General features: G+C 47.3%; 1 protein-coding gene across 2 annotated transcripts in view; it reads left to right on the forward strand.

The window, feature by feature from the left end:
• Positions 1-27,706, forward strand: part of LOC119164108 (uncharacterized) — a 59,048-nt gene extending 31,342 nt beyond the window's left edge. For both annotated transcript variants that reach the window (XM_075870988.1, XM_075870989.1), the window contains exons 2-6: positions 18,485-18,726; positions 20,243-20,350; positions 21,856-22,087; positions 25,734-25,965; positions 26,660-27,706. In XM_075870988.1, coding sequence (XP_075727103.1) covers positions 18,504-18,726; positions 20,243-20,350; positions 21,856-22,087; positions 25,734-25,965; positions 26,660-27,457 — 1,593 coding nt within the window. In that variant the 5' untranslated portion in view covers positions 18,485-18,503 and the 3' untranslated portion in view covers positions 27,458-27,706. The remainder of the gene's footprint in view (positions 1-18,484; positions 18,727-20,242; positions 20,351-21,855; positions 22,088-25,733; positions 25,966-26,659) is intronic.
• Positions 27,707-27,736: the final 30 nt, after the last annotated feature.

The following is a 27,736-nucleotide window of genomic DNA, read 5'->3' on the forward strand; positions in this document are numbered from 1 at the left end:
ATCTATCTATCAATCACCGGTTATCGTTCAGAACCGTTTACATTGGCGGGTGTGTTGTTTAAGAGAGCGCTTTATAATGTATATTAAACACTTCCTTCTGCTATTTCTATGCCTTTCCCATCGAAAGGGGGTAGAGGGTTGTTTCCATTTTTCACGATGCACGCGCTTTCCATCCACCTTCAAGGACTTACCATGTTACCTTGCGATCGGCGGGAAGATGTAGGAGAGGAGAGGGAGGATTGTTTTGCTTCTTCTTTGAAGCTTTGTCGATTCGTTTACATTTGGAGGGTGCTGCGTCTGGACACGTGTCTGTGGAAACAGGTGCGTCGGGGGGCTTTTTGTGGGCACATGCCGCCGCATCTCACGCGTGCTCCGAGGTCGCGGGTTCGATTCGTTGTTGCATACCGGCACATAGCGAAAGGGACGCGGTGTTTTACGGCCGCAGCTGAAAAAAAAAAAAGGTATCGTTGGCGGCGTGTAGCTTTTTGTTGGGACCTTCCGTAGAGATTTTCTAGTCGGTCATTGGGGCTGATAAGGTTTTTGATGCGGGGTTGTTGTGGGGGCTGGCAGGGCGGCTGGGTGGCATGTCACAAACAGGGCCTTGCCTTATTTTATTGGCCGTTTTTCTAGATTTCTGGGGTTTCCAGAACAGACACAGTCTAAGGTGCTCTGGAATACAGGTCTCAAACGTGCGGCCGGGCCCTAGTATGAATTCTTCTAGTATTGTTTCTTTAGGTGCTGACAGGCTTTTATGTGCCGCTGATGGGCAGAGGATGAAGACGAGCTTGCAGAAAAGACGATAAAGTCGTATCGCTGGTGGTCGGTCCCAGAGAGTTTCCTAAAATTAACTAGAGGGAACTCTGGCGCTGCGATCGTTCAGCGACCATGCATATGATGGGTGGTACACAGATTTGCCTAGTCTTCGTACTTGCGGGCCGTGGTGAATCGCACTTGTGGCTTCGTTTATTGCTGGCTTCGGTTTTCTTTCGAAGAAAAATACGAACCCTTTTGAACTTTTTTGACCCGCTTTGAAACGGTAAGCCTAAAAGAATAAGGAGGTGAGGCGCAACCACTAAAACATTTGCTTATTTTTTGTTCCGCGAGAAAAAAAGCTCGCACAAACGAGGCCAGAAGTGCGAAGACTAGACAAATCCGTGTACTATAGCCATCGTTCCCATGCTCGCTAAAGCGCTGTGCGTTGCAGCTCCCATAGACACTATAGTGTTTTGCCGCACTCCGGGAACGCCGATGTGATCGCTACTTTTTTTCGTACGGTTCCAAGTGCGAGACAAGTTTCCGGTGGGAACTCCACACCTGCAACGCCCCACGCTAACCCCACAGAAGGCGGAGGGAGGGGGTTGCATCGATGCGAGGCATATTTCATTCGAGCTATACTCGTAGTCGCCGACTGCATCCGACAGCGCGCTGAGGTTTGCTCAAGGACGAAACAACACTCCCCGCTTGCCTCCCGTGTTCGTAAGAGAAAGGTATAAATTAAATAAAAAAAAACTCGCTTTACGGCGCGATATTATGCACGAGGACGTATAGTGTTTCCAGTCGGCAGCGCGTGCATTAATACGCCGCGTATCAGAGGGAGCGGCTGGTTCTATAAACGGTTCTGACGTCCATAGCGCTGATGCCCATAGCTGCGTGTATTTTCGGGCATCAAGAAGAGAAAATGGATATGGGCCGGGCATATAGCGCGTAGACAAGATAACCGCTGGTCATTAAGGGTAACTAACTGGATTCCCAGAGAAGGCAAGCGGGTTAGGGGGAGACGGAAGGTTAGGTGGGCAGATGAGATCAAGAAGTTTGCGGCTATAAATTGGCAGCAGCAAGCACAGGACCGGGTTAACTGGCGGAACATGGGAGAGGCCTTTGTCTTGCAGTGGACGTAGTCAGGCTGATGATGATGATGATGATGATTTTTGGGCATGTGGCGCAGATCTGTGCATTTTGGTTGATGTTGCATATATATCTCTACGCGCATTGCACTTTTTTTTGTCCGTTGCGACCAGAAGTGAAAACCGTGCGTCGTCTGCGTCAATGCATGGATAGCCGAAGTGAGCCGCGTGAGTTATCTAATAGGGGCGAAAGCGGCTTGTCGGCGTGCCATGTCGTCTTCACGGTCCGTCATAAAACAGGTGTGCGCCACCAAAAATTGAGTAAATACCATCACCCCGGTCCACGCTATGCATATTGCCACACGCCCTGCTTTCTTTTGAGCTTTATGTTACGGCCCCCGTTACACGTGTAACCGCTGCATTACGCAAAAACCACGCCGATTGACTATAGGAAGCACCTAGATAATCTTCCGATGGGATTACGCACACAACGCGATACATCACAGCTTCTTCTGGAACCGTCGTGGCCACTATAGCGATAACTCTGCAATATTTGATGTCGCATGTGTCAATGCCAATGCGCTTCGCCGCTTGCCAGTTTTATCGACGACCAACGATATGTTTGCGCTGATATCAGTGTACATTGCTTGCATGGTGTAATCTGGATTTCCATTTCCATGATTGATTGATTTGTGGGGTTTAACGTCCCAAAACCACTATTTGATTATGAGAGACGCCGTAGTGGAGGGCTCCGGAAATTTTGACCGCCTGGGGTTCTTTAACGTGCACCCAGTAGTAGTAGTAGTAGTAGTAGTAGTAGTAGTAGTAGTAGTAGTAGTAGTAGTAGTAGTAGTAGTAGTAGTAGTAGTAGTAGTGATAGTGGTAGTAGTAGTGGTGGTGGTTGTGGTGGTGGTGGTGGTGGTGGTGGTGGTGGTAGTAGTAGTAGTAGTAGTAGTAGTAGTAGTAGTAGTAGTAGTAGTAGTAGTAGTAGTGAATGGGGTATGTATGTTCGAGCGTGTATAACAAAACAAATGCGAAATGTAAAATTTTCGGGAAGTGGTGGGGCATGACCCTCCCCCTCTAAATACGTCAGTACAAGTAGTACTAGTACCAGTAGTACTAGTACTAGTAGTAGTAGTAGTACTAGCAGTACTAGTAGTTGCATACGTTGACTCAACGTCATGGTCCATGACAACTTTATGAGTTGAATGTTCCTCGCTACTGCGTAAAACATTGTCTGGCTTAACAGTCGTGTCAAAATCTCCTCGTGAAACTTGGTAAGGCTCTTAAATTTTTTATCTAAAACCTGGGACACAAACGTGCATATAAAATCATCTATATGAAACCCTACGGTTGGACCCATGAAGGTTATCTTTAAAGTGGTGCTGCGTTAGTGAAGTGCTGCGAAGCTTTTTGCTGAGGATGACGATAGTTATAGCGCGAGAACAAAACGATGACACAGAGACAAGAAGGACACGTTTTGTTCTCGCGTTTTGTTCTCGCGCTATAACTATCGTCATGCCATACCAACTAGCCCAAGCTGCCACACTTTTTGCTGAGGGTCGTCATCGTCGTAGTAGTAGGTAGCCACCTCCCGTTTTGTCCTTGGAATGTCCGCTGGATGGCGGTACTTCTATATGATGAATATATGTTGAAAACATGCGAGATGGCCATGGTACTATAGGAGTGTTCACTAGATGGACAGATGGACGCTTGGATGGACGCACGGACGTACGAAAGCAAGAACGAACGGACGCACGGAAGCGCGGATGAACTGACGGATGCTTTGCCCCACTCATCATCATTCAGTCCGTAGAAATGCTGTGATTTTTTTTTTTGTGACCAACTGTTATATAACATCGATGTCTCTCAATTGTGTCATGACTGAAGCTTTTTTTTTTTAACTTGCTGGAAAGGTCCATGACGCGGTCAACCAACAAAGCGTGGTTTTCAGGGATAAATATTAGTAGCCGGTTTATCGTTCCGATTAAAAAGTGCACCGTAAAATGGTATTTCAGTGCAACGCTAGCCCTAAATGTCGCCACCTATAAACCACACCCACCGCTAGCGCCCGCCATAGTATACCGTGACGCGTGTGACGTCATGCACTGCATGAAGCGGATGCCATGGTCTCTTACCAAAATAATTAGTTTAAGCCTCGGCAAATCGTTCGATTTCAATTCCAAGTTGACGAAAACTGAAATAGCTCGGCTAAACGCGCAGCTGGCCACGTCAAAACGAAATTATTCGCAGGAAGGCAGGCGTTCGCTCACCGAGCAGCTTGTTAGGTCACGGATGGACTCTCGCTTCTTGGCCTAATTGTTTATTCACAAATAAAATGCTGGACCAAATGCGCTGAAATTTCACCGGCTTTTTCGTGGAGGCAGACTGATTAATCCTCGTAACGCAGATTGTGGTCGAAAATTGGATGTCGTGGCCCCTTTAGAGGAGAACTGCGGCGATTCTTTTTTTTTTTTTTTGATATTCACTGATTTCAATAAAACTTTGAATATGTGTTCTCGCCGGAACCGTGGTGGTGTGTAGCGGATCTCGTGACGTCATTCGATACCCGCCATTGCCGACGCAGCAGCTCTCCGTTTCGATTTCCGTTTTGTCTCATCGTTTTATTGCTTAAAATAAAATTATTGGCGATTGTCTGGGCAAACCGAACCAGAGGTGTTGCAGGACTGTCAGTACTACATAAAAACGGCATTATCTCAGTATGTTTGTCGTGGCCCCTTCAAATACTCGCGGTGTTGTTCGATCACATCACTTCAGCGGCTTGTATACGAACCGACCACAAGCGCTGCCAATTCGAGTATAACCATCAAGCGAGTCTCTTTTTTTCTGACGCTCCCGCAGTTAACTCGCTGATTGCTTTCGAGAGTATCCCTGTCGCTTGTGTGCGCCGTTGACAGCGACACAACGCCAATCGCACGGGCGAGACCGGTCGGTGATTGGTCTAATGAATGCGAGCGGCATCCAGCTGGCGATGAGCCAATCGGCAAGCAGAGCGGGGACAGCTGTCGTCTGGCAGCGCGCTGTATAGGCTACGTAACGTTGATGACTCGGCGTCTTTTGTGTGGAGACATTAGAGCAGACGACAAGGCCGAAACGATGGAGCGTCGTGATGCCTATAGGTGGACGCGTCCCTGACATTGCCATTGAAATAAGACCGAAACGGCTGTGTCGCCGAAACTGTGCTAAATGATGCGAGAGGCCTTCACCTGTCGGCTGGTTAGGTCGGGTGCACCGACGCCTATTGTACGTCGACTGAAAGAACGTATTCGGAGCAGGCCTTGTAGCCATAAAAGGTCACCTAACCCCCCCCCCCCCCCCCCCACTCCCAAATTGCTATATGTAGAGGGTGTTTATGCTAGGAAAATACGAGTTTTCCTAACATTGTCAAAGTGCCACTTTTTCTCCCCCCCTCCTCCTTCCGAAAAAATTCCTGGCTAAAAGCATGGTTGAGAGCGCAGACACCATAAATAGAGAATAGCAAGCAACCATAACCGTAAAAGGCAAATTAAAGAGCTTCACGAAATAGAAGCGCTGTCGATCGTCCATCCACCCGTTCGTAGAACTAAGAAGCTCATGCGCAGGCTGCAACTGTACATGCGCCCGCAATGACGTCAGCCTCGGGTTCGAATCCCGGATCAGCGCGTATTTTTCGACTGCGAAGTTTTTTTTTTCTTGTTCTCTTAGAAATACCCGTATGTGTTGGACTTCATTTGTGCTTTGAGACATGTAAGCACTGAATACCGTATGGGCAAGTTCGAAACACATAGTGAAATGAACATAAGGTGAAATAAACAACGGACTTTACAGAAGAAATGGAAGGCACAAGCGTAATGAAACAACTTGTTTTTATTTACCGATAAGCGAATACATATATGTTCATAACATCGATACGCAACCTAAATACTTGAGGCCAGGTAGGTTGCTCGTGATTCGTGCAGTGATACGAAACGTATCTGCAAATCACTGCTGCCTAACAGCGAAGTTTCATTGAAGCACCAATATCAGGCTACGCGGATGATTGCGTTCTACGTCCGCGAGAGTGGAAGCACCAGTGCAGCGCGACATTCTGTGCCACTGCGTGAATCAGAAATACTCAATCTGGCCACGAATCTTTTGGGTGTGTATTGTGACGGTATGGCAATATATCTGCGCTTTTGAGTGATTAGATCGCAGCTGTTAGATTGCGCCAGTGTCATCCTGAGATTGACGAGCGCAAGAAACGAGGGATCAAATCAAGTCCCTTGATATCTGGTCCCTTGTTTATTGCGCTTGTCAGTTTGAGTGGTCAGCAAGAGTGGATGACAGGTTTCCCTTGCGTGACAGTGCACCAGAGTCTGTAGTAGTGTGCAATTGTGATGCTGTGATAACGTGGCGACCAACAGTCGTCTAGCGTGTTCGTTACAATCGAGTATTTCTTCATCTGATCGTTATCCTGGCCATCTCTTTTTTCCCAAGGGTAGATTGTGTGTGTTTAACATATGCACTTATATCTACGCCTGTAACAAGACCCATTGTATAAAATACCTTCCGGCTTCTGTCGCATACGATTTCTGACCAGTTCTATCGACTTTAAACACATCACCGCATAAATACTGTTAATGTGTGCTCACAGTGGTCACTCATTTGTCCTAATTGGTAATAGCAGGTGGACGGTGGTGGTGGTGGTAGTGGTTAGAAGAGGAGAAAGGTCTGCAGCCCGGTCGGGAGCACAGCGCAGTGCCTGGGAGGGGGTGCTAACAGGCTTTGGGGTGGGAGGGGGTGCTGACAGGCTTTGACAGATGGGGAGCGGATGCTGACAGGCTTTGGGGTGGAAGATCGCCCCTACCGCCCCCACCCACTCTGGATCCACCACTGGGTGGTGGTGGTGGTGGTGGCGATTCTATTAGTGATGATCCTTGGCGTAGCTTCGAGAGAGAGAGAGATAGACTTTATTAATTTGCGGCAGATTGCTGGGATAGGCTCCCACGTAGGGGCCAACGGAGAGACCGCGTCTTCCGGCAGCTTCCTTGGCCTGCTGGATCGCCCAAAGTTGTTTGTCCAGGCCCGAACTTCGAGGCGAAAAAACATAAGATGCTCTGGGGTCTGTCGTGTGCCCGGCACGTGCGACGCCTTACGGAATCGATGACTCGGTGACAGGGCATCCAGACGGGCCGTCGTTCGTGTGTTCTCTACGATCCATTGTCCACAGACAAAATAAAGGGTCCCCCGCGTACCTAATTCGCGAAGCGAGCTGTGTCCCTTACGCTCACTGAGTGAGCCACGCTCGTAATTTATTTCTTCCTGTTCTTTGTGTTCGTTTTTTTTTTCCTGTTTGTTGGCACGCACGCGTAAGTTATATAGTCGACCTCTGGAGACCTTACGGTGTCCTTGACATACCGAGGGCTTGAAAATATGGCGTCTCACGCTCATGACGTGGTGGCACTTCCTACGTCTCTTTCGCTCTTTTCCCGTGTGACGCAATGTGAAGGAGGTTAGTGGAGTTTATCGTGGACAGGCTAAAGGTGTAACAGAGACGCCGTATAATTATTGGGGTACAAAGCGCGGTGTAATTGCATAAATTTGGACGATGGCCTATAAGACAGACAGACAGACAGACAGACAGACAGACAGACAGACAGACAGACAGACAGACAGACAGACAGATAGAGAGACAGATAGACAGATAGATAGACAGATAGATAGATAGATAGATAGATAGATATATAGATAGATAGATAGATAGATAGATAGATAGATAGATAGATAGATAGATAGATAGATAGATAGATAGACAGACAGACAGACAGACAGACAGACAGACAGATAGATAGATAGATAGATAGATAGATAGATAGATAGATAGATAGATAGATAGATAGATAGATAGATAGATAGATAGATAGATAGATAGATAGATAGATAGATAGATAGATAGATAGGCAGACAGACAGACAGACAGACAGACAGACAGACAGACAGACAGACAGAGAGACAGACAGATAGATAGATAGATAGATAGATAGATAGATAGATAGATAGATAGATAGATAGATAGATAGATAGATAGATAGATAGATACTTACCGTTGCGCTGAACGCCTGAAGTCACCGCATTCATAGAGATGGCGCTTGCAGCCAACACAGCTCGTGGATTTCAAAGACGAGGATAGGCGCTCCAAGCAAGCAAGATCATTTTGCTCAAATAAAGATGTTTCAGGAGCCCCTCTCTCACCCCACGGCGCGACGAAGACGTGTGGTAACGGTCTTGTTGCGACATCGGTCGCGCGTCGTACAGCGAATGCGCGGCTCGCCTCGGTCTGTTCACAGGTGGCGCTTGCGAAACGCCACTTCAAGCGTAACCGCGCGCTTGCGTGGAATCCGGCACGCCTTCTCCGAAACCCTTCACCGGTTTGCAGACGACATCCGGGGGGGCGTTTCACAAGTGTGTCGGAAGGAAACAAAAATCGAAATGAAAAAAAAAAACTGTATATACATTTTTCTTTAACCCGAACGAAAACAGAATCGTCGCGTTCGACGAGGGGAGCACTAGGGGGTGGTACTCCAGGCCCGTTGATTGATTGATTGATTGATTGATTGATTGATATGTGGGGTTTAACGTCCCAAAACCACCATGTGAATATGAGAGACGCCGTAGTGGAGGGCTCCGAAAATTTAGACCACCTAGGGTTCTTTAACGTGCACCCAAATCTGAGCACACGGGCCTACAACATTTCCGCCTCCATTGGAAATGCAGCCGCCGCACCCGGGATTTGAACCCGCGACCTGCGGGTCAGCAGCCGAGTACCTTAGCCACTAGACTACCGCGGCGGGGTACACTACTCCAGGTCCGTGCACCCCACGATTTTTTTTTTCTCGCCATGCATACATTGCGCAAAATGACCATTTGCCTACCCGGCTCCCACTTTAGATCAAAAAGGTGCCCCCCTCTCTCGAAAAAAAAAAAAAAAAAAGTTCTGCATACAACCTTGCGTTCATCTGTTATTTTCGTATCCGACTGAAACTGAAACACTTCTTTATCGGTTTTCGATTCAACAAAAAGTTGGCAATCCGAAGCAACCGAGGTCACGAAACTTGAGCATTAACGCACATCTCGGGGGACAGGATTCGCGCGTATGTCGGGCAGGGATTCCAAGGTAAAGATGTGTTGAAATTATGCGAGAAATTAGAACAGCGACATTCGGAGATGTCCAAATGCTGAACGCAAGTGTATTTCGGTGGGCCAGTCACACAGGCCAGCGTGGAGAGGGCTGCTGAAGTTTGTTTCGCCAGAACAGCAGTCTTGCATGTCGAAGTGTGCACCTGATTGGTCCTACTGAGATCATGCTTCCTCCCTTGACGCAAATCATGCATTATGCCTGCTCAGATAGAACTTGTACTTCGCTTATGGGTAAATTTACTGTGGTTCTGTCGTTATGCTAATTTCAATTCAAGGTAACGAAATGAAAGCGGTTATAAATTTTTTTACGAAACATTTCCTCTTTGTTTCCCCGTTGTGACACCAGAATCGGAGCGGGAATTTTCTCGTCGAAACGAAACTAAAGATGAAACGAACAACGGTTTGTTCCCTACACCCCGGTTTTTCACACAAGCTCATGCGGCCGTTTCGGTTTGCGTCTGCTCACGCGTTTCGTTTTATTCGCATGTGTGTGCTTGCCCACTGTTCAAGTGGGCCCACAAAACGGCGCACCAATCACAAGGCAGTACGAATTCGCGCATGAATGGACATTCACGGCCTTCGGTAACCATTAGCGTCGTGACCGTAAAACGCTAACAACATGCACGCGTTGCAGCGCGTCAACGCGTGGTTTGTAGACTCGGCGTCGCGTCGGTGCACGTTAGCAACGCGCTTTTCCCCTTCGTTGCAACGTGATGTCTTTCAACTGAGCGCTCTCCCCTTCCACAAGAAGGCGGAGCGATGCCGAATCTACAGGCCTCGTGCTGACGTGTGGTTAGGCTTTATATTAGGTGAAGCTTATAAACAATGGTAAAAAGGGTGCGATTCTGGATAGCTCTTTTTTTTTTTTCTTCTTCTGAAAGCCGTTGTAGCACCTTTCTTCATTTTCTTATCATTACCCACAGCCTTCTCTGCACTGCACGTATTTGATTAACCGGAATTAAGAAAACATACATCAAAGTGGGTCCGACGGCGGGACAGATCGGCGGAAGGTTTTCGCGCTGTCCGCCTTGAAGATTGCAGATTGCGGTTGGCCGCTGTGACCATGATGTAGAACGAGGAAGCGAAGCTAAAGAAGAAAAAAAAACTTTTTTTTAAACACATACCCGGCCCGGTTGACTCTGCCTTGCGTTCTTTTGTTACCGGAGCACTCTCTGAACGGCTGAAGGTGACGACAAAGCCGACGAGGGGGCGGCAAGCTCGGCTTCCTCCGAAATGAAAGCACGAGCCTTGAACGACGGACACATTTGCCGATTCAGCACCGGAAAAAAGGCGTGACCGCACTGCAAGGGGCGGAACGCTTATACGGAAAGGGGTTCGCTATATTGCCCACGCTACTTGGTTGTTGTTCGTTATACACGAAGTTCAAGCACGTTGAATGCAAGTCGTTTGTAATGGATTGTGTGAAAAGGCATTGCGAGTTTGTTCACGCCCTGCAAACTCACCTCAGCCAACCGGCCCAAGTCACAAAATTTAGTCCAGCAGGGGCCGGTGCAGTGAAGAAGGTTGAAACGTGGAGTGAGGGAAGGAAGAGGTGGGGGGAGAGTTTTTCTTGAAGATATTTCATACGTCATATGTATTTCCGGTAACGACAAGTATCAAAATGTACACATTTGTCCTGTCTATCCGGGTGACAATAATGCACGAACGCCTGACTAAGTGTCACACCCCTTATTAGGCACACATAACTCAAACAACAGAAGCCATTTGACGAGAAAATATTAATGCGTACACAATAATAAATATAGTATACATAATTGTGTATAAATATAGAAGATGAATACAATTATACAAACGTAGTACAGACATATAAGATCATAACAGAAATGTTCATACGGACGGGAGCAAAAAAGAAGGGGGGTGGGAGAGAAATATTTCTGGATTGATAGAAGGTATGCAGCTAACTTCTTTTTTAAGCATTTCGTGCGCATCGTTTTTTATACCACATTTATGACGGTAGGGTGATGATTTAAGAAGCCTGCAATTACGTAAGGTTGTTTTTTTTTATGCCGTAGTTAGTTCGTGTAAAACGCTTGTCATGCATGGTCGTTCTGAGTTTCGTAAGTGTGTCCCGATTCGCCTGAAATTGTCGCATGCCACCTGACGACATGCGTTGAAAGAACGTGTTCGCGTATTTCGTACACTGATCATTTCTGGAAGGTGTATGGTGGCCCCGCCGCGGTGGTCTAGCGGCTAAGGTACTCGGCTGCTGACCCCGCAGGTCGCAGTATCGAGTCGCGGCTGCGGCGGCTGCATTTTCGATGGAGGCGGAAATGTTGTAGGCCCGTGTGCTCAGATTTGGGCGCACGTTAAAGAACCCCGCGGGTGGTCGAAATTTTCGGAGCCCTCCACTATGGCGTCTATCATAATCATAGGGTGGTTTTGGGAAGTTAAACCCCACGTATCAATCAATCAATCAGCGATACCGTGGACCACTATTGAAACGTCGGCGGGCCGCGGGACCTCTGCCCAATAGTTATACTATTATAACTAGCTATAATGACTAATTATAACTAGAGACCGAATTAACAAGGCTATGTTCGAAGACAGCGTTTTTGCGCTATCTGCGACGGGGTATCGTGGAATAAAGTAGATAACCGATTCCCGAGTGAGAAGAAAAAAAAAATAAAGAGAAGTAAATCTGACACACATCTTGTTTTTACGTTCACTTCTGTGTTCCACTTGCGAGCTCTTAAACCACTCACGGTATGTGCTTCCATTCTACCAGCTGACGTAGCGTACGAGAAAAATATTGAGTCCCGGCTGCGGCGGCTGCATTTTCGATGGAGGCGAGAATACTGTAGGCCCCTGTGCTCAGATTTGGGCGCACGTTAAAGAACCCCGGGTGGTCGAAATTTTCGGAGCCCTCCACTACGGCGTCTATCATAATCATAGGGTGGTTTTGGGAAGTTAAACCCCACGTATCAATCAATCAATCAGCGATACCGCGGACCACTATTGAAACGTCGGCGGGCCGCGGGACCTCTGCCCAATAGTTATACTATTATAACTAGCTATAATGACTAATTATTACTAGAGACCTAATTAACGAGGCTATGTTCGAAGACGGCGTTTTTGCGCTATCTGCGACGGGGTATCTAGGGATAAAGTAGATAGCCGATTCCCGAGTGAGAAGAAAAAAAAATAAAGAGAAGTAAATCTGACACGCATATTGTTTTTACGTTCACTTCTTGTTCCACTTGCGAGCTCTTAAACCACTCATGGTATGTGCTTCCGTTCTACCAGCTGACGTTAGCGTACGAGAAAAAAAAAAGTGATTTGCCTATAATAGCAGCGGCGCAGCCACCAATTTTTTTTCGATAAGACGGAAGCGGAAAGGTTAAACTAAAGTTACGCATGCTACTTTTAGGTAGCATATACAGTAACTATATGTTGCTTATACTGTGAACGTGTTACTGTCACTGTTAACCATATAGTTCAACCGATCTTCACGTATGTTCGTTCACGATCTTCACACGGTCTTCACGATCTTCACACGGGCGTAGCCAGAGGTGGCACAACGAGAACGTGCCCCCCCCCCCCCCCGATTTTTTTTCGCCATAACATAAAGAGCGAAAAATGACCATTTTAAGAGGGTGCCCCTCCAGATATCAAGGTGGTGCCACCCCCACCCACCCCCGAAATAAATGTCTGGCTACGCGCCTGCGTCAGCGTGTTTGCGAGCGCACGTGTATAGACCCTTGATGACTTCCAGTTTCGTCCACCGATGTGTCTGAATAGCATAGGTGGGGAAGAAGAGCGTTACAAAATAGCCCGCTGATTTTCTACACTTTGCTTCCATAACTTGGCAAAATATATTCAAATAAATGTTCTTTTGGGCTACATAAAAACTACAAGAGATTGCCTCGAACATTATGCACGTTCTTTTTATCTGAAAAACTAATAAAATACTTTCCTTACCCTTGAAAATACGTGAAAACATCCTTTCAATTTCGACGTACGAACTGGTAAATGAGGTGACCAGAAGTTTTTTTTTTTTTTTTTTGACGAACGACGCTTGTAATTTTGAAACCGTCTGTACATACACATGCACAATTAAAACATTCGGGGAAGGCGGTCAGGTGAAACGTCCCTTCTCCCTTGCTATTCGAGCGTTTGAAAGATGTAAGATTAAATACAGCGTCTCGTCTTTACAGCGCTTGTGCTACAGGGTCGTTGTTGAAGAACCGTGGACGAGTGTTGTGTCGTGGCCCGGGCAGTCGTGGTTCCGAGAAATCATCGTGAACGGTGGCGTTGCCGAGCCTCCGGAATTGTGTGTGTGTCTTCCGTTTATTCTTTTCCCCCCTCCGAGCCCGGTTCAACATGAGGCCCCGCGCGTACACAACACGCGCTGTACACGCAAGAGCGTACCATGTACAGCGCCGCGGGTTGCAGATATTGTCCCTGAACCGCCGCGGTCACAGATGCCGTAATTTCTTTCGCTTCGAGGAGGGATGTGCACAAAGTGCGTCGATATGGAGGAGGAGGGAGGAACAGGAGAGAGCGACAAAACGTGTAGTCATTTTCAGAAACGTGTTCCTCTATTTATCCTTTCATTTTCGTCTTTGATCTCTTGCGCCTCTTGAGCGCCGCGCAGGTGGCGTTGCTGTTCTCTTCCTGAATGAACTCGGATAGTGCAGCTCGTACCCCTTACAGTCAGGCCGTCCGGATCCTTTTTATAATCTCATTTATAATCTCATTATATATTTTGCGCTCATCATGTCCTTACATATTTATTTATGTATATGAAAAATAAGCATTGGAAGATATGTTAGAAGCGGCTATACCATGAGCATATTATATTATTGACAAAACACAAAAACGATAAAAAGTGAGTTCATCAGAATAGATACATATAATCAGAAACACTGTGCACATATCTATAATTGCCGTATAAAAAGTATTAGAGGGTCGCGGGTTCGAATCCCGGCTGCGGCGGCTGCATTTCCGATGGAGGCGGAAATGTTGTAGGCCCGTGTGCTCAGATTTGGGTGCACGTTAATGGTGCATTCAGACGACGGATCGAATCCCGATGTGGCGGGAAGGACGGCGCGTCACGTGACCTCACATCAGCGATTCCCCTCGTCCGCGACTCGTCCGCGTGGCTTGCGGACGGATGAACCCAACCTGTTTCTCACATCGGGATTCTGGCGGGGGAGCGCCGGTACTTCAGCGGAATAGCTTGGGGTCGGTGGCAACCAGTACACTTTTCGTCTGCTCGCGGCATGTCCTCCATGGCTCGCGGACAGCTGCATGACTGGTCGGCATCATCTACGCTTGAGCATTGTTTACTTAGTTTCCGGAGACTTTGCTCTCGGGTGATTAAATATGCAGAAATCACTTTTGGTGGTTCGGGAAATGTCGCCGCCGTCGCTCAACACGCGAGATTAATCTTAGCCGTCATGGTGGTGAAATATTCTAACTTTTGCAACCGGCGACGTGCCGCTTCTAAAAAAAGGCGGGAGACACGTTTAGAAGTTCTACAAGTGGGGAATAATGTAGTTGAAAGAATATCCTGCTAGCAACTCCCTTTTCTCCTGAAAGAATAACACTACTCGTTCATTTGTCACAACACGACAGACATCGCAGCCAAGCTTCACTTCTTGCGGGCATCCATGTTGAATACTCTCAAACCGGTCTGCTTTCAGCGCGCGCAGGTGAGCGCCGAACCTGCTGTCGAGGGTAATCCGGCTGTTTTCCCCTGGGACACCGTCCGTCGTGTGGATGCGCCTGCAGGCGGACCATCCGCGGATTAGCTGTCCGCGTCCACGACAAATCCGGATTCGGTCCGTCGTCTGAATGCACCATAAAGAACCCCAGGTGGTCGAAATTTCCGGAGCTCTCCACTACGGCGTCTCTCATAACCATATGGTGGTTTTGGGACGTTAAACCACACATATCAATCAAAAAGTATTAGAGTCTAAACGCATATATAGTCCAATAGACACAGACGCAGACAAAGATAGTTTTCTTTACACTTACATATACACCATGAATATAATAGATGTCCATTGATAACACAATACTGTGAAGTAGAGCAAGAAATGATAATTTTAGCAGCTAATTAAACTTCTGTCTAATAATAATTAAAATTTTGATGCAGTTATTTCATGCTTCCTTGCTTGCTTTACTAAATGTATGTTAATAAATGCTTAGATCATTGAATAGTTTGTTTCAACCACTCGGTCTTTTAATCGGCCTACGCTGTTTTCATTTTGCTTCTGTCTTTGACTGGCTGATGGGTTCGTTCGTTCCTTAATTTTCCCGCCTCTCGCGGAACACAATTTCTCGGAGCACTTCAAAGGGCTGCAGTCTCTTCTCGTTTCGCTCTTCGTTATGATTCCACCCACTGCTTCAGTCTGCGTATCATGTAAGACACGAATGCGGTGTGTGGTTTTGTGTTTGCTACTATAGCTCCACAATCCTCATATGGGTCGCCCTCCGTACGTACGCTTATATATACACTTCTTACACACACACAAAAAAAATGCAATGTATACATGACCGTCTATTTATCAGGCTGCCGTGACGTCACTCTAAATGCTCTGAATGGCACATACAAAATCGTGTCTCGAAAAGCCAGAGAATGGTTGCTGTAGAGGCGTTTCTTTGCGACGACGCTTGGGTAGTTGAGTATGTGGTGTTTTGCTTCGGAGATTGGTACACCCAGTGGGTGGTCGAAATGAAATGAAAAAAGTTTGGTACGTACTGAATGGAACGGAGTGGGATGGGACATAATGCACTGTGATGGAATTGAGCGTGATCTAACAGAACGGAATGGTATGAATTTTCGCGTTCGATGAGACAGGCCTTCGCCGTAACATATATTTTGTGTGAACAGCACATCGTTAGAAGCTCTCAGCCATATTTAAGGATCCGCACGTCTTTTGTCCACTTTTTATGGTCTCAATTTCCGTCTCCGCGCTTCTCTACCAAATACGTGTTGCCCGAAGTGTGTTTTACAAAAGCACGAATATGCAGAAAGGAGGACACAACACTTCCCAATTTTGTGTCACTTTGCGCTCAATATTACCTAATGCCTCACAAACAAGCACGAATTTCTCCCCTTGTGAATAGCAATTCTCAGTGTGTACATATATGTAGTTGCACGCACACAGGTAAGCGTACACACTGACATGCATAGTAATTCAACCCATTCCTTAACCCTAAACCCCTTCCCCTAACCCGCTCCTCCCCCCCCCCCCCGCCAAAATAAAAAAACTTCTACATACTCTTCTATTTGGGCAAATGCATAACCGCATGTGCAGCTTTATCGTTGCACCTGTCCTCACTTTACGCTGAAGGCGCGTTTTCTCCAAAAGGTACTAACTTCCAAATTATTTAGAGCGTTTTTCTATGAAGAAAACCTTCGCTTGTCCGGTCTGCTATGCTCAATCATCAGCTCATTACGTTCGCGCGAATACGGTACGCACATGTAAGCACATATATATGTGTTCATAGCAAAAACGTCACTCAGCGCGTGAGACGAGCTGCAATGGCACGTTTCGCGAACCGGCTGGAAGAGTTAAGGTTGTTTCTTACTCTTCGTCGTCGACTTTTTTTTTTTTCCTGGCGCACGCAACACACTACGAAGCGTGTATATACGCATATACTCATTTACATACATGCACGGCGCTTTGGGTGCGTCGCGCCGCCTCCCACGCAAAACATCAATGGTTCACGGCCACCTCTTGTAGCTCGGTCGCGAATCCAATCCACCACACGTCTGCGAGCTAGAAGGAATGTCCCGATTGCTTCTCATTAGGACGCGTGCAAGCGGCTCGTTCAAGCAGTCTCTCGGGAGGCGGAATCAATTATCTGCGTCCGTTTTGTACGAGGGGCGTTCCCGTTGCGAATGCCGGAGCTAATGATAATGGTCTCTACGCGGCCGGAAGTCGGATTTTAAGTGAAGTAGCTTAGTGCGCATTAAAGTGCACGCTATGAAAGGGAACGCGCATCCCTTTGAGCTGTACGTTTTTTTTTTTTTCCCTCTCTGGCACCTGCACAAAATGCCCGAGGTCACGGATTTTAGGTTTAGGTCGCGTTTCTCGAAATTCGTTCATTCTTAAAAATGCTCGTATCTATCTATCTATCTATCTATCTATCTATCTATCTATCTATCTATCTATCTATCTATCTATCTATCTATCTATCTATCTATCTATCTATCTATCTATCTATCTATATATCTATCTATCTATCTATCTATCTATCTATCTATCTATCTATCTGTCTGTCTGTCTGTCTGTCTGTCTGTCTGTCTGTCTGTCTGTCTGTCTGTCTGTCTGTCTGTCTGTCTGTCTGTCTGTCTGTCTGTCTGTCTGTCTGTCTGTCTGTCTGTCTGTCTACATGACTTTATCGGTTAAAATACGTCTAGTTATGTTTCTTTAACTGTCAGATTATTTCTATTTTTTATCCGCCTGATTATCCATCTTTAAATCTATCGACGCGGAGGTAATGAAGGGCTTCGGATCGAGGTGTTTAGTGAGTACGAAATATTATAAGTTTTTTAAAGGGTTCATGTACTGTTAAAACCGCATACATTGAACCCGCGTGTAACGAATTATTGTGTATAGTGAACATTTGTTAAATGCTCTTGAGTATGATGCAAAAATACTTTATAGATTGATTTACATGCACATAAAACTTTTTGGTGGACCCCTTCAGATCCGATAAGTACGGTTTCGACGATGACAAAACCAATGACAAAAATTGTGGTACGATTGCTAAAACTATGACGTAATTCAATATTTAGGGCGCTACACTTGACAAGGGTAAAGAGAGCGAAACGAGACGTGATTAAACTCTCAAGTGATTTATTAGAATTAAGAACCTTACTTAAGGACATCATCCTCGCAAACATAACAAACGGTACCTAAACACGCGGTCGAATTCATACGCCGTGATCATACATTGATCATACATTTATATTTGTATGATCAACTAAAAATTTTGTCAGAAAGACGTAAGGGCATTTGCTGTCACCATCATCATCTCATCGTCAGCCTGGCTACGCCCACTGTAGGGCAGAGGTCTTTCGCATGTTCCACCAGCTTACTTGGTCCTGTACATTCTGCTATTGTAGCCCTGACGGTCCAATTCCTTTAAGGGGGAACTGCTTTCTGCTACCAAGTTGTATCGGCAAACGTATTCTTATCCATCCACATAATTTTCTGTCTACCCAAACTGGACGTGCGTCTGGTTAACCTCCCTGCCTTTCCTTGCATCTTTATTGCTCTTTTACGCATCCACCGGCATCCACAGCTGGTAATGCACTCTCTCACCATGGCAGGATTGGCCACCCTGGTGTAGTACCTGGCCACTACCTTTCACATGAATACACTATTGCTGTACACTAGACGGCGAATTCCTTGCATGATAACGATATAAAACCCATAGCTGACATATTTATCAATCCATGCTTGTTGTGTGTGTCTGTATTGCAGAAGGAGGTGGTGGTCGACAATGTCTTCGTCATCGCAGCGTTCCTCGCGCAGCGGTGACTCGTTCGGTTCGCTGGGTCGGCCTTCGCCGGAGAGCCAAAGCAGCGCCGTCATCTCGCTGCTCAGTCACGCCCGCACCCTGCGCGTCCCGTACGGAGAGCAGAAGCGCATGCTGGCGCAGGCCCTGCTGGGGGACCCTCACTTCGCCGAGAGCGGGGAGCTGCTGCAGACTATGGAGAAAGGAGGTGCGTTGTAAGGTTGTTGCTGGTATGCTATCTACATATCGGTTACTGTAGGCATGTGTACAAGGAGATGGGGCAGGGGCGACGTCTTTCGTTTCCACAGACATCTGCGAGTTCGGCAAGTCTGTCCTGCGTCACGTCTGTACCTGTCCTGTAGTTGTGGTGATAAAGCTTTATCACTGAAAAGGGTCTTTAAGGACACCCAATGCCGTTCGTCAAGGTAAAGAGCACCACCAACGTCAGACCAGTAGCCTTATGCTAGCCGCAACGCTTCGCCGGCCTTTTGGACAACCCAGAGTTGTTGTTCTAGTGCCTTATGTTGTCGTCCTTTTTGTTGTCCTCCAGACAGGATTCCTGCCTTGTGCACTCCCACAACATCTCTCTGAACTTGTACATCGCGCTTTGCACACTTGAATGATCCGTTGCAGTTCGGGTCGATTCTGCTCAAACGCCAACTATGGGGACAAAGCCCTGTTAAGTCTCTTGTTTGAAAGTGAAAATTGTTTTTATGAAGTTAGGAGTAGACACTACCCTAGCTGAAATTACTGAGGCACCGCGTACGGCGTGGGTCGTCCGGTTGTAGGAAACACCTGTCCTGTCATTAAAGAGTTTTACGACCGATGATGCCAAGCCAGTTGCATGTGCATGCTCTTGCATTCCTTTGTGCTCCCAGCCACACTCGCAAAGGAATGCAAGGGCTTGCGTACGCAAACTGTTGTGGGCCCCCGGCACCAAACATCTCGGCTGTTTGAAGGCAGGGTTATATGGCCATGCAGGTATTGTCGACCATGGTGGTCGATGACCCTGTGGCATTGCACCGCAAAATCACTTTGCTTCCCATATTTACTCCCGTAAAGTCCGAGTACCAAAGGCAGGCCCCTGTGAAAAGCAGTGCGTCACATTGGTGGGAGGAGCCTCCCGCGTCACGCCCGCGGTGTGCTGAGCCACAGCTGGAGGGAGCTAGAGGAGCGGCATGCGCGCACTGCCGAGAGTCCGCGCGTGCCGCTCCTCTAGCCCGGCAGCGGCTGAGCTTGGGGGCAGCTTTTCAGCCGCTGTGCCAGTTGTCACGTGATCAAAAATAGTGGTGGCGAGCTTGAGACTGGGCGGTGCCCGCATGCCGTGACGTTGCTACAAGCGCCTCATTTTGCCGGCGGCGCCTATCATGGTTAACAAATGTGGAATAGGTTTATTTCGAAGATATTGCGAAGCTTGTTTTATTTCGAACCCAAGCGACTGAGGTTGGGGGGTGGGGTGGTGGTGTGCGGCGAAACCAAAATTATTTTTTAAAGGGTTGTACTCAACTGACTTTTATAAATGTCCTTGCGCGTGCTTGTATACGTGCGCGTGTGTACACGCATGAAAAAAAAAATGAATATTAGTATTCCCAAACTGCCGCTGGCTCCAATGCGGTAAACAGACGAACGGCAGAGCACATCACCTACGAGCTCACAGATGTCTTGTAAATTAAGCAGTAAAGGTTTTCTAGCATTTGCTTTTCTTATGCATTGTTTACGCGCAGTGATGTACCCGGTGATCCACCTGTACGAGCTGCCGGGGCCATTTATGCCCATGGAAGACCGGCTGCTGGGACACGAACGGCTGGGACCAGACTACGTGCTGCACCAAGGTGGGAGACATGCACATGACAGGAGCTTGAACGCATCTATCTATCTATCTATCTATCTATCTATCTATCTATCTATCTATCTATCTATCTATCTATCTATCTATCTATCTATCTATCTATCTATCTATCTATCTATCTATCTATCTATCTGTCTGTCTGTCTGTCTGTCTGTCTGTCTGTCTGTCTGTCTGTCTGTCTGTCTGTCTGTCTGTCTGTATGTATGTATGTATGTATGTATGTATGTATGTATGTATGTATGTATGTATGTATGTATGTATGTATGTATGTATGTATGTATGTATGTATGTATCAATACTGATTGTTGGCCTAGTTGGTACTTCCTTAATGGCATATGCTTTGGCCGCAAATAACACACACACACGAAATAAAGGAATACTCAACCGCTTGTGCTTGTTGTTGAGTGTTCCTTTACTTTGTGTGTGTGTTATTTGCGGCCAAAGCATGCCATTATGTATGTATGTATGTATGTATGTATGTATGTATGTATGTATGTATGTATGTATGTATGTATGTATGTATGTATGTATGTATGTATGTATGTATGTATGTATTGCGGGGTCTCGATATGACGAGCGAGCGTCACGCTCTTGGAGTAAAAGGACACAATAGACACGGTCGGTACAAACCAAACGATGCACACATATTTATTTAACTACTTTTGAAAGACGACATTGTCCGCCGAATCAATACATCAATCGTTATCAACACGCTAGGACATCCGTACACAATATTACCATACACTCCATGACAAACACAATAGCATAACAAACACAATAACACACCGAAGGTGGCGTCGCCAACGCTTGACTTACCACGAGGGCCCCCGCCGCGTAGCCCGTGGTGCCACGCACCGGCGACCCACGCTAAAAACTACTGTTCGCGGCAACAGCCACATGCAGAAGAGACTCGCTCAACTCTCGCCCGCCACCAAGGTTTGCCTTCCGCCAGGGGTCACCGCCGGCACTACCACTCTACCAACCATGATGATGATAGTGGTGATCACCGTTCGTGAACACAACGCCACCTACCGCCCGGTGGTTGTAACCCGAAATGCGGCTTTTGGGCGAGACACGTGCACCACGCAGCGCAAACAACTTTACAGAGGGTGTCAGCCCCCCACAGTATTTATGTATGTATGTATGTATGTATGTATGTATGTATGTATGTATGTATGTATGTATGTATGTATGTATGTATGTATGTATGTGTGACAGAGCCATGTGGATTAGTTCATGAATTACGCACATCCTTCTTAGGAAGCGTTATTTGATAGTTCTTCGTTCGGATCTTACCGACAAAGAGGTGCTTTTCGTTCACTTTAGTTTCCTAGGTTTACTTGATTACTACATTATGGTTAAGACAACATTGAATGTATTGTATGCTTTTCTTGGCCTTGATTGTCCGTTGGATTGATTTGGTTGTTCTGCATGCTTTGACACTGTTAATGCTCACGCATCCAAATGTACCGTATGCACGATGCGCAGGCATCTATGAGGAGATCCGGCAGCACCTACCGTACGGTCGCAGCGCGTACGCCAGCCCCGACGATCGCCGCACTGCCTACATCGTAGCCGGCTTCAAGGTCCTCGAGGCGACATTCCGAGACGTCATGGAGAACAGCTGGAAGGACTGGACGGGTGCACGCGCCATCTACATCAACCTGGCGCAAGAGTTTGGCCTGCACCGGTTCTCTCTCTACCGCAGATCCCAACCAACGTACGCATAAAGTATTTCGTGGCAGACATATCGCCATTCGCGTAATTTCCAGGCTTAGCAACAAAAAATACCATTTCCATCCATGTGCATTGGCCTGTCTTCGTCTCCGCATTTATAGCTTTCCTTTCTACATTTAGTACTTTCGACACGAAAGTGACTGAAGTCACTCAAAATTGACCGACGTCATTTCCGTTACGGAAGTGGTAATTGTGGAAGAGTAAGATCTGTGTTTTTTTTTTTAAAGAAAGAGTTGTCGACAATCTACGCTGAATATTACACTAAGATTTATTTTTTCACTAAAGGACCGCCCAGCAGGGACGTTTGCTGAATGCTAGTGTTTAGAAAAATTTATTCTCGCAGATGGTGGACATCAATGACGTTTCAACAAAGCATCTCAACAGAACAGAACAAGCACAGACACGGAAAAATTTGTTGTAAAAACGACATGTATACATTTTAACGTAAGGTTTTGTAGCGCAGTTTTTAACATAGACAAGAGGGATAAGAAGGACATGACACTCCCTACACTAATAAATTTATTACAGAAAAATACTTTACCTCTCGGTAAAATGATTAATCACCAACTAGCTCAGTTATCAGCCTTATTGGACATGTGCACATATGTACATCACACGGTAAACAAGAAATACAACTAAAATGTCAGTATGTACAGTCTGTTTCATACTTCGGGGAAATCTCGAAACATGTGAATGAAACTCCTGCCAACGCTGCATGTCAAGCGCCGGCAGCAGCTCCCGCATGCACAGACACTTGAAGGGCCATAGTGTTGAACCATGTCATCTGCTATACCGGCACACGAGTACAGCGCTGGCCACACCATGTGTTATGAGATCTGAGATTTCCCCTAAGTGTGAAACAAGACTGTACTCTTTGCGTATATAGATGGCATTTCTGCCGGTACTGAACAAACATGTTTGGAAGAGGGCGCACAAGAGGGCGCATCTCCGCTTGAATGGGAAGTTGAACGCGATATTTTCTGATGTGGATGTGTTGAATGTGTAGGTGGGCTAATAGTCGGTGACCCGCTACCGCCTGTGGGAGTCGAGTTTACTGATTTGTGAGATTGGCCTGTCGAAGCTCCCGAAATGTACTCACCATTCCCAGGCCTAGAAGGCGCTGGTTAGAGGCGTTCACGGGGAGGTCGAGGGCCCACTTTACAATTTTGCGAATGGCAGGCGAAGCGGTCTCGACAACAATGCTCAGACAAAACGAAGTGATTTACTCCGACTGCGAAATCAATAATGTGCGGCCCTCCAGAAAACACGAGCAATGATGCATTGCCTTAAAACATGCCGATTTGTTTCCCGAATAGGGAGCATTTCGGGAATGTTGCTGATAAGATCATTCTCCAACTTTCGAGGCGGCCAAGGGTAGCAAGCACACCCCACTCTAGTCACCTCATGAAGTCCTGGAGGTGTCCAGGCAAAAATGATGCTGTCAGCGCACTCCAAGGGACAGGACAGGAGCAAGTCTCCCGGGTAGGAGGATGCGTTTTGAAGAAGGGAAGTTTTAGTGTACATGCGACTTGCACATACACGAACGAAACAACGAAAACAAGTGAAGGCAGTGCATAGATATTACATACGAGCACTAAAAAACAATTTATGACTGTGTATACGAAAGTTCCAAATTAAGGGCCAATTAAAATGAATGTAGAAAAAGTGTCAAATATTTACAGTTCTTGGTACTTTACTATGGAAGGGCATGAAGCCGTCCCAGTGCAGGAGAAATGCGGAGCTCTTTGGGAACTCGAGCTTGAATTGTTACGAATCAATTGTGAACGCTTCAGATGGCGATGCGCACTCTACTATGAAAGAGTCGTCAGCGTTTAGAAAAAGTTGTTAACAATTTAGAGTTCGAGGTACTCTACTATGTGAAAGCATAACACCGTTTCGTGCGCCTCTCACTTAATGAGGCCGTGGCGACACTTGACCACACGTACGGTTTCTTTTAAAACCACGGAGCCGTATGACAACTTCCAAGTTTTACTTTTCATGAGTGTTACGGGCGCACTTGTTGATTTATGTATTATTTTATTTGTAATGGTTATTTTAGTTTATTTGAAAGAAGCAACTTTAGGAAAGCTTCGAACAAAGCGTGTGGCCTTTGTTTGAAACTTTATCTCAAAAAAGATTCTTTGTGCGCGTCGAATTTTTCTGCAAGAGCGAATGACGGATATGTATAGCTGACGAAGTGTCTCTCCCTGACGCTACGTAGCCTGCTGCACCGCGCCAGCTGTCGTGTTCCACACATTTACTAGGGAGTTTAAGAATAGCGCACCACAAACCATTGCGGTGTGGTTGCTGCCACTGCGCATGCGTCATAGCGCAATCCGCTGTTCCCGCTTGCAGTCCGCCTGCAGAAAATCCGAAATAGCATGCGGCCCCCGCAAAGCGATGGTGTCGAGGATATGGGGTAGCTTCCGTGCATTTGGCTTTGCAAGGGGGGGGGGGGGTGCTAAAGTTCTTATATTTGTTTCTTCAGACGGCAAGCGCTATTCTAAATATAATATGGCGTCCAGAACGCCCGCAACGCTTGCTAACGCTATTCTAAATATCCCTATTATCTCTGCATGGGAACAAGTACTTTTAACTGCGGAGCATTTCGCAGTCGCACGAGGTCGCGGATCCGGTGTCAGCGACGCCGTCTACACCCATACTGCGCATGGTAGTGGTTAGAAGATGAAAAAAGGCACCTGATTTCTGCAACCCTGTCGGGAGCACGGCGCAGTGCCTGCGGAGAAGGGAAAAGGGAGAAAAGTGGAAAGACGGGAAAAAGATTAAGTGAGCAGTGCCACGGTCGTCATCAGCACGAACAGCAGTCCGGAAGACAGGGTAGGGGTGGAAAAGGGCCCGTCCTCAGCAGTAGGTGCACATGATCGCGTCTCGTGCCGCATGCTTGGGTCTTGATCCAAACGTCGCTCTCCTCCCTCTCTCTCAGTACCTCGCAAGGCTGATGTAAGCAGCGTCTGCTAGTGAAATACCGACTGCTCTCGCTGCACAACCATTCAATGGCCACCCTGTATATGTAGGCACTGTATCGCGCGTTCACAATTCAGTCAAGGGCGTCTTTACTTCGCTTTTGCTGCCCCGCCGCGGTGGTGTAGTGGCTAAGGTACTCGGCTGTTGACTCGCAGGTCGCGGGCTCGAATCCCGGCTGCGGCGGCTGCATTTCCGATGGAGGCGGAAATGTAGGCCCGTGTGCTCAGATTTGGGTGCACGTTAAAGAACCCCGGGTAGTCGAAATTTCCAGAGCCCTCCACTACGGTGTCTCTCATAATCTGATGGTGGTTTCGGTACATTAAACACCACATATATATCTACTTCGCTTTCGCTTGACTTAACGTTTTGCTTGAGTAGATGCGATGTATTAATTGATATGTGGGGTTTGAAGTCCAAAAACCATCTACAATATGAGACGCCGTAGTGGAAGGCTCAGGAAATTTTGACCACCTGGGGGTTCTTTAACGTGCACTCAAGTCTGAGCACACGGGCCTACAACATTTTCGCCTCCACCAAAACACGCAGCCCGAAGACTCTTGTCGTGTTTGAGACAACTGGTTTATTAGATGCGACTGTAGGGCAGTGTTTGATTCGACATTCGAACATAAAAAAACGCGTTACAGGAGCGACTTCAGCACCTTCTCGTACGTGCTGCTCATCGAGTGCCGGACGGTGACGGCGGACAACGCCCTTCGGCTGCTGGACTTCGTGCAGCGATTCCGGTCTAGCCGCATGTCCGGCTACCTGTCCGTCTACAACGCGCGCCACCTCGGCTTGGAGAGCTACGCCCGCGGAAGCCAGGAGCTGCTTGTACTCAGTCCAACGCTGCATGGCCCGTCCGATTGGTGGAAGCAGGTACGTCGACATGGGCCTCGGAATACGGGTCACATCTGGGTACTGTTATAGCGCTTCCAGCCTGTCACGTGACTTCCGGGTGCCCAATACCATAGGTTCCTAATTTAGTTTCAGTTACTACTTCTGGTCTAAACTTCCATCCTGAAGGTCTCTAACTTCCGCTTTAACTTGATAGCCTATTCCCAGTACACAGTTCTTTTCGAAAACCCTAAAGAAGTGCACATTAATATGCTTACGTGACCATTTTGATAACCATATAGTACTTCTTTATCAGTTATTGGTACGTCAATTCCTCTGCCTTGGCAAGGCCCACATGCATGCGCACGCAAGCAGCTTTTTAAAAAGTGTCTTACTGGCCCTATTGCAACCACATTATGCCACGTGGAAATAAGTATTTCTGCTGTTTACTTTCTTTGACAATGGTCGGTTATAATGGCTAGATTGGATAATTATGGCTAATTAAGAACTAAATAAAGGTTGTTCTTGGCCAATGTTAGCTAAAAGGTGGCTAATCTGTGCTATATGTCTTGGGTAACTATCGAAAGTGTCCTCCAGTTTTGACTTTATATGTTGGCTAAATGATGGCAAATATTGGGGAACTGTTGGCTGTTATCAACCAGTGAAGATTATCTGCTGTCGGCAGCATCATTGTCTTGAGTTTGCTCAACTTTAGTCGTGGCCCTGACACACGCAGGTACAAGACGCCGTGGCCACCAGCAGCAACGGAAGCACCTCGGACCTGTCGAGCACCACGTCGGAGTCGACTAGCTCGGACGACAACGCCAGACCTCGCGTCACCACGGTGACCACAACCACGCGCTGTCCCATGGCATCATCGAGCGCAACGTCCCGCAGGTCGACGACGAGGGCGACCCAACCGCTGACGGCCGTCGAAGTCGTCGCGACTGAAGATGCACCCCTGTGTTACGTCGACAATGTCAACGTAATCACACTACCAGCTGTTGGAAACCACCACCACAGTAGAATCAACAACAAGTGTTCTACCATGACTCCCATCTACGAGAACCTCGTAGGCTCGAGCCGTTACTACCAGGACACCGACACGCACTCTTCCCACAGCTCGCGGTCACACCGCTCGGCTCGGGGTTCCACAAATGGTTCATCCACTAATGGCCTGGAAGAGACGGACCTGTCCTACTCAGTTGAAGAGGAGTCCTACTCGTCGTCGGCTAATACCGGAAGCGGTTCGGACGACGTGGACTCTTCCGACCATAGGCGACCCAGGTCGTCCAGGTCGTCAACGATGCGTCGGGTATGGTTCGAGGACTGCGCCCTCTTGGACGACGTCATCGCCCAGGCGGCTGAAAGGGAGCCGCCGTCTCCGCCGAAGGTCGAGAACCGCAACGACGACGACCAACGGTCGTTGGCCAAGGAGTACCTGGCTTTGGATGAGATGTTGCGAAACCTGCAGTGCGCGGACGAAGTGCCCCCGCCCGAACCTCGGAGTTCGGTCAGGCGGAAACTGTGGTAGACTGGTGAGGGGTGGGGAAGGCGCGGAGATCATTTACTATGATCGTGCATATAAGGATGACATCTGCAGGGCTGGGAACTGGGGCACCTAGACAAGTGTTTTACGTCTATTGGTTTGGCCAGATAGCATCAGGGTTCTGCGCATATATAAGCCTGCACACAGAGAAAGGAAGCAGGGTCCCCTTCCTAATCATCTAAGAGTGGTGGCCATGACTGCACCAAGTCAGACCTCGAAATGATAATGGCAGGGACGAGATAAAAAACTGTCCCTTTCTCTGTC

The sequence above is a fragment of the Rhipicephalus microplus genome, chromosome 8, assembly GCF_043290135.1.
Source record: "Rhipicephalus microplus isolate Deutch F79 chromosome 8, USDA_Rmic, whole genome shotgun sequence".
Classification (NCBI taxonomy): domain Eukaryota; kingdom Metazoa; phylum Arthropoda; class Arachnida; order Ixodida; family Ixodidae; genus Rhipicephalus; species Rhipicephalus microplus.